This window comes from Glycine soja, chromosome 11 (assembly GCF_004193775.1).
Source record: "Glycine soja cultivar W05 chromosome 11, ASM419377v2, whole genome shotgun sequence".
Taxonomy (NCBI): Eukaryota; Viridiplantae; Streptophyta; class Magnoliopsida; order Fabales; family Fabaceae; genus Glycine; species Glycine soja.
This window is the reverse complement of record NC_041012.1, coordinates 7,684,963-7,693,173: the sequence shown is the minus strand read 5'-3', so window position 1 is coordinate 7,693,173 and position 8,211 is coordinate 7,684,963. Positions and strand designations below refer to the sequence as shown.

The 8,211-nt window shown below is 33.0% G+C and overlaps 1 protein-coding gene across 1 annotated transcript; it reads left to right on the top strand.

The window, feature by feature from the left end:
• The first annotated feature begins 2,931 nt into the window (after positions 1–2,931).
• LOC114376535 (enoyl-[acyl-carrier-protein] reductase [NADH], chloroplastic-like) lies at positions 2,932–8,015 on the top strand. The gene is made up of 13 exons (XM_028334701.1): positions 2,932–3,215; positions 3,716–4,029; positions 4,518–4,627; positions 4,795–4,850; positions 4,930–5,014; positions 5,101–5,148; positions 5,997–6,071; positions 6,154–6,265; positions 6,357–6,408; positions 6,497–6,548; positions 6,643–6,700; positions 7,348–7,446; positions 7,541–8,015. The coding sequence occupies exons 2-13, from the start codon at positions 3,753–3,755 to the stop codon at positions 7,693–7,695; spliced, it is 1,179 nt and encodes a 392-aa protein (XP_028190502.1). The 5' UTR covers positions 2,932–3,215; positions 3,716–3,752; the 3' UTR covers positions 7,696–8,015.
• The last annotated feature ends 196 nt before the right edge of the window (positions 8,016–8,211 follow it).

Here is an 8,211-nt window from a genome sequence, read left to right as displayed (position 1 = left end):
TCCTATTATGGATAGACAAATCCATATAGATCACTCACACGCTTCTTTTAATGATTTGTTCTATGTATGTCCAATAACTAGCTTTATAATCATCTTATTACAAACAATATCAGACAATATAAGTCTTCATGTAAGAATCACAATTACTTTTAGATTGAAGTATTTTATACATTATAATCACTTTCACAATCACTCATGATACTTTCACAACTTGTTTATGTAACATTCTCATTTTGGATCAATATTATTGCTACACTAATCACGATCAATCTGAATACTTGATATCTCATATATCTATGACTCATAATACATGATCACCAATCCATTCACATGTTAGTTTCAATGTATTAATGTTGTTTGTATTGACAATAATACTAAACAAGGGAGTTTAAGAACATAATTTTAACAAAATTCCAGTAACTTTACTATGTTTTAATACACATGTAATAAATAAAATGCTACTTTTGGTCATATACATAATAAAGAATCATATAATTCATCAAGACCAATGAAAGTGACTAGATTGGTTAATTTATTATAAATTTTAGTTTTCTTCGAAGACAACTTATGGCATTGATTAATTTAAGAGGTGATTATTTTTCAAAATATATTTTTTCAACCAATGAGTATACTTTATTTTGTTGATACCTCATTAAATGTACATACTTCATGAGAAAATGAGTGTATACCATTAATAGACATTACAATTAATTACGAGTAAAAAGAAAATTTAACAATTAAATAATCATATGTTTTTTATAATTAAGACAAAAAAATGTTACATTTTGTTTTTAAAACAATATTACTAAGATCAAAGATAATAATGAAGAAAGTAAGATACAAATATAAAGCATAAAATGCTGACGTTTAAGGCTTACACCAACAATTGGCATAATCTAGAATGAACCAAAATATATTATATACTATCAATTACAAGTAAAGAATGTCTTTTTAAGTTTAATGATAAATCAAGATTTGATGGTATTTTTTAACGATTTTTCATGCCGATTTGAATTATTTGTGACACACTTTCATTAGAAAAACACATTGTTTGTTGTTATTTTTTTTAAGATGGGTGTTTAAGAGTTTCCAATAAAAGATTGAGACTGTGAATTGATGAAAGACAATTTTAGGAGATGTTTTAAGAGCATTAATGTCAGCATTCAGACTTTCAAATAAGGATTTGTGAAAATGCGGAACTGACTTAACTGAGCCTTTGCAAGGACAGCTTAAACCAGTTAATCAGAAGAGACAAATTGCATAAATTGTATGTGGGTGCTAATCTCGTACACGTGTGCTAATTTTGGTCCATGTTCTAACTTTGTATGCATGCGATAATTTTGTATTGTTGTAATTTTGTGCACTTAAGTAGAAAAATTATGTTTGTCCTCAGTATCTTTTGCTTTGTGTGTACAATTCTTGACTCTGATTGACCTTCCATAGTCTAATACCTCATTTGAATTGGGAAGGACGTGAGGAAGATTTTAAAGGCTTGTAATTGTAGTTTTTTTATTCTCTTATATCTGTCATGTATCAGAGGTTTTTTTTTACTTATTTGTGTGCTTATGATGGGCTAAACCCCTCTGCAAATGAACTCCAATTTTACATAATTGAAATCACCTTTATTTAGTCAATTAGGTCTTGTTGTACTTAATTTCTCATGAGAATTGACTAATCCATGTTTTTGTTATTTGTGTGTTTGTGATTAGCTTCATATGAATAATAGAGAATTATAGAACAACTCCATACTTTACAATGACGATTGGCCAAACACATTTCAGATAATTATAATTATCATTTTTATGCGTTTATGCTTTATCATAATTTATTTTTTAAATAACCAAAATAGAACTAAATTAAGAGAAAACTGATGGAAGTGTTTGACCAAAACCTTCTAAAAACACTGAGAGAAGTATGTAATTGGTAAACACTATAATTCAATTAATGTATAGAATTCAATTGCAAGATTTAATCATAGTCCTATACATTTTTATTCGATAAGTTCATTGAAGTGTCTTTGATTGCTCTACAGTACTATTTTCTACAAAGTAGTTGAACTTAAATCTTTTAATCAAAAGATAAAAACTCCCAAAATTATTTAGTTGATTCAAATTGAATTATTTAGGAACACAACTAGACTTTAGGATATGATATCCAAACTTTCAAGTCCACGATACTACTGTGTAGGATATACTTAACCTTATGCAAACACTTTTATGATAACTAGAATTCATGATCATTAGAAGAGTAGAAACAACATTATATGTCCATAATTTGGAACTCATCAAACTTCTTTAGCTTTCTATCATGTATATTTGTATTCACAATGTATTTTTAAAATTAAAATATTTGGTAATCTTAAAGATTGATACAGCAACATGGAGATTTTGGCCAAATTAGCTAGTTTAGTCACATGTTCATAACATTATCATGCAATGCATTTCAAGTCTTGCAGTAGCTAAAAATTAATAAGACATTCATTGTCTAGAAATGAGTGCTTAAAAAATAGGTTTAGACATGATAATAAAAACTAAATTCATGAGTACTGGTTCAATTTTGTCTCAATTTTAACGAAAAAATCTCACTTTGAAGTCGAAGTCAAATTTTTTGACTTGCGGAAATGAGATTGATTTCAAGTTTGGGCATGTCACTCCCTACAATATTTTTATAATTATTTATAATATAGTTATATATTTATATACAATTCTATTATTATATATATTATATGTAATTGTTAATTATATAATTATGTAATTTTTTCATATTTTATAGTTTAAATTATTAAAATATAGAATAATTATTTTATGATAGTTAAATAAATAATATTATAGTTATATTACTAATTATAACAAAATTAAAATTACACTTTTGGTAGAAAAGCTCTATACCTTGCGCCTATTAGTAAGCTAGGATACTACTTGTGTACATTCGACGACGAAGAATAGGGACGACCGGTCGAGTGTTATTTTGCCATAGCTTGGAGAGGGGGGTGGGAGTAATAAATAATGATAATTTTTACCCCAAAAATATTACACCAAATAAAATAAACAGTAGTACGTTTGAGAGAGAGACTTCACTTTCTGCTTTGCTTTCGACAATTCCAAAGTCTCCAACTCAACCCAGCTGCCTACAGCCGCTACAACTAAAAAAGCCCTTTGCTTTCTCTTGCATTGCTCTTTTCAACTCGTCACATTGGCTCATTTATCACCCATCAGGTAACCCCCACCTTCCTTTTCTCGCTTTTATGTCCTCTACTTGTTCAATTATTGCACTTTCCTGCCAAAATGTTTGTGGGGGGTTTTAGTGGGAAATGTAGATTTATTCACTACCCATAAGAATGTTGCTGGGTTTTTCTTGATCGGTGGAATATGAGCTAAAGTTTTGTTCTTTACACGGATTCGAGGTGCATTGTGCTGCACTGTGTACTGGACCTAGCTTTATTGTTGTGGTTTAGTTACTCTTTATGTGTCAATTTTCAGTTCACGCTGCTTGGTGAAAAAAAAAGAATTTTACAATGAATTTAACTGAATAATCATCTGGACATCCTCAATTGTCTAAACTCTAACTGTTAATCAAACTGTTGGTAACTGGACCTCCCTGTTTCTCTATGCCACGTTTAACGTCAAAGTATTGGATCTGAAAAATAAGAAATCAGTAAAGTCTAATCTATTATAGTGTTTTTAAGGTATTGATTGATGCTAGTTTCCTTATGTAGATTTAGGGTCCCTTCTGCCATACTGCGCACATTGAAGATGACAACAACATCATTTTCTGGCTTGCAATTTGCAATGTCAAGATCATGCATTCCTTCATCACAAAAGATTGCAGATGCAGGGGCTGTGGTTCTTGGCGGCAAGTCCAAGATTGGGTCGTGGAATAAACTTGCAAGTGCATGTCATATTGCATCAGTGCAACCTTTTGGGCGGGGCTTCACTTCATCGTCCATAAAATCTGTCAAAAGTGTCACAAAGGCTATGACTGAGTCCAGTGCACAAAGTGCAGTCTCAGGATTGCCAATTAATCTGAAAGGTATTGTTCATTTTCTCTCCTGCTCCTTGTTGTTAATATCACTTTTTTATTTGCACATGTCTCATTGATGTCTAACTACAGTTTAGGAGAAGTGTTAAATTTCTGACACACTTACCTTCTCATTCCCTATTTACTACTTCAATTATTTCAAAGTATACTGAGCCCTGAATTGGTATACAAGTCAACATGAAGAATCAAACATGTTTCCTCTCAGCCACTGGAGAGATTGTGCTCACTTGGCTGTAAAAAACTATTGAATGTTGGCCATTGCAACCAAGGCCAGTTTATATAATAGTTCAATGCTTTAATACATGAATAACAAGCTAATATTCAGATTTATCTGTTTTTTGTTGATAATTTCAGCAAAACTAAGTGACTCTTGTTATTGAATTTTGTAATTTGATTGGTTATCTTTTCATAGATATGGATTTTGCTATGATAGAGTATGAGAACAAATATCGCTTTACTGAAAATAGCAATATATGTAGGTAAAAGGGCTTTTATTGCTGGTGTTGCTGATGACAATGGATATGGATGGGCAATTGCAAAATCTCTTGCTGCAGCCGGAGCTGAAATTCTTGTTGGCACATGGGTACCTGTAAGTTATTTGTTTATTTTGGATAAAAAATGGGTACCTATCAGTTGATATACAAATTCACGAGGTTCTGTCTGCTGACTTTTGGAACAACACCTCCCCCCTCCAGTGCATATGTTTTCCAGTCCTTTTACGGTGATACATTTACTAACTGTGAACTATTTCTATAGGCTCTGAATATTTTTGAGTCCAGCCTACGGCGTGGAAAGTTTGACGAATCACGCGTGTATGACGTTAAATACTGTTACTGATTTTGTTTGTTAGACTATGTGATGCTATTGCTAATAAGAAACTATATTTTCCAGATTACCAGATGGTTCGCTGATGGAGATTACCAAAGTTTATCCATTGGATGCAGTTTTTGACAATCTTGATGATGTGCCAGAAGATGTAAATCCGAGATGCCTAGTTTCTTTTTGCATGTCAGAATTTATATCCTCATGCTGATTCTTTTTTTCTTTTGAACAATTGTATAGATAAAAGCAAACAAGCGCTATGCCGGTTCATCTAAATGGACAGTTCAGGTATATATACTAAATTTTACATGGTTAAAATGATATTTTGGTTGCTATCTTGGATAAAAATGCTGAATAATATACTTGTGGTAAAAAGCTGGAATTTAGTGCTGAAAATTATGATTGGTTATTTTTCTGCTTAAGATTGATTTCAGTAGATTTTTGTAGCCTTGACTTTAGTGAGATCAAGGAACTAGTCTGGTCTGTTGTCACATGCTGTAGTGTGTTTGACATCTATAGTCTTGTAGACACTTTCCGTGTTTTCATTTATATGAAGCAAGCCCTGAATTGGAAGTTATTTTAATTTACTCTTACATTTGTCTTTACTCTTTTGTTTATATATATTGTATAAATTGTATTTCAAAGCTAAAGCTTAACAAGTTTGATATAAGATTATTACTTTTTAAGTTTTAACTAATTTGTTTCATGCCATGTTGGGCTTTATGTATGAATAGCAGTTATGGCAATCATGTGGCCCTTTATTTTTTGAGTAAGAATTTTAATAAGCCATTCAACTAAAATTCTTACTTTATATGTTGGTATTACCAAATATGTCTAAGCTGGGGGTATTTCTGCCCCTTCTTTACCGTTTTTCCTGACAAAGCCTGAAGCTACATTACTTTTAGATTCTCCAGTAAGGGAGATGATTCTGTACTTGTAAGTATCTTTTCATTTGGCTAGTTAAGCATATGGTATTTCTTTTGCTGGGAGTTGAAGAACCCTAGCATTCTAATGAAGTATTAAGCCTAGTGGTGCTTATGAATAGTCATATGAACTGTGTCCCATGCTGTCCTGTCTTCTGCCTGCCTGAATTAGTTAGCTTTGTTATATCTTTTGTTCATTGCTTTACTTTTCAGGAAGTTGCTGAATCTGTTAAAGAAGACTTTGGCAGCATAGATATCCTTGTGCACTCACTTGCCAATGGACCAGAGGTACAATAAATTCATTAATAAGCATTGAAGTTCTTTTATGAATTTGGTATATGACTTTAATAAAAAGTAAACTCTGATATAGGTGACCAAACCATTGTTGGAGACATCTCGGAAAGGATATCTTGCTGCAATATCTGCATCTAGTTACTCCTATGTTTCTTTACTCAAGCATTTTCTTCCAATCTTGAACCCAGGCATGTCTCTTATCTTATTAAAGGGCTTCCATTATATCACTTCATACTTCCGCATATCATTTTATCTTTTACTTTTATGATTTGTTTTTAGGTGGATCTTCAATCTCTCTGACATACATTGCTTCAGAAAGGATCATTCCTGGGTATTTTGGTTATGCCATAGAAAGTCCTTATAATTCTATGTTTCATAAATTTAGACTGACAATATTCATGATCTAAATAATGATACAGATATGGTGGTGGTATGAGTTCTGCCAAAGCTGCACTGGAGAGTGATACACGAGTAAGCTTCAACTCCCCCCCCCCCCGCTGACATAGATGTGTTTCATTTTTACTTCTCTCTCTTTTAAATTACATCATATTTCATGCTATTTCAGGTTCTTGCTTTCGAAGCAGGAAGAAAGCGCAAAATTAGAGTCAATACTATATCTGCTGGTACTGGTGACCTCTCTCTTTTCCAAATTAATAAATTTCTGTTTTCCTTGTCTTGCTATGATTTCTTAATGTGGAAGACATGGTGGCGGGGGCAAATGTTTGTCTTGCTTTGTCTGTGACATTTTGCACAAAATGGGCGTGGTCTGAAAAGTATAATCTTTTTAGCCATGGAGGTGCAAGATTCAATCGATTACCCTGGATATCTTGAATTCTTTAAACCAATGCTAGGACCATCAGTTTTGTCAAGTATTAGTAATTAGTTGTTCATTTGGGCTCCTATATTTGGAGTTTGTTTGAATTTTCACACAATCATCTTACTGTCTATGTTATATCAAATGCTGGCTCTATGCCAACTGCATCCTTGACTGCCCCAAAATGATACCAAATGATTGAATGACATTTTATTATGTTATATCAATACTGTTGTGTACAATTAGCATGAATTAAGTCTTCCCTACAGTGGAATGAAGTGACACCTTATAGTTCCATTTAGATTATGAGTTTTTGTGCTATTTCATAGTTCTCTCCCCTACTGATTATAATTCCATCTTTGTGAAGTTAACAATTTTCCTTCAATGTCTGTTGTTCGCATGTTTGTGATTTAATTCTTTTGATTAATGTGTTGACACAATGTATTTTCACCCTAGGTCCACTGAGAAGTCGGGCTGCAAAGGCTATTGGATTCATTGATATGATGATCGATTACTCATCAGCCAATGCACCTCTACAGAAAGAACTATCAGCAGGTAACATTTTCATCAGAATTATTACTTGTAATGTACACGTTCCATTTTCAATCTGTGATTATTTGCACAACTGAGTTGAAATTTTGTCGTGCAGAGGAGGTGGGCAACACAGCTGCCTTCTTAGCATCACCTTTGGCATCTGCTATCACTGGTACTGTTCTATACGTTGACAATGGTCTGAATGCTATGGGTGTTGGAGTTGACAGTCCAATATTTAAAGATCTTGACATTCCCAAGGACCAGCATTAAGTGGAAGCTACCCCACAAAAGCTAGTGTCACCAGAATTAGCATAGCAATGGCAATATTTTTGTTTCACTGTAGCTAGCCATCTTCAAGTTCTGCGACTCCTACCTTCTTCCCAACAAGATAGTGCAGGATCCACTTTGAGCATTTACTTTGCTTTTTGTAGGCTATTTTTCAGAGTTTTCCCTCAGACTTTTGAACATTTCTTTTTTGCAATGTACTCAGAAGTGCAGGCCACATGATTATGAATGTAAGAGGATCTTTACATTGATCAATGCTTATTTGAGATGTTTCGTAATAAAACTGTATTTCCGTGTGTCCTCTATCCTGTGGTAAGAACCTTGTGAGTTGTGACATAGCAATTGCTCGTCCCCCCGTCCCTTTCTCCATTTCCAATCACCCTTGCATATGAGCTTGCTACTGCAAACTTGCTAAGCATGAATATTATCGTAGAAGTGTTGTGTAATTAAGTTATGGTGGTAGATTGTTTGAACTCTGCAGTTCTTGTGGTTGGAAGTGTC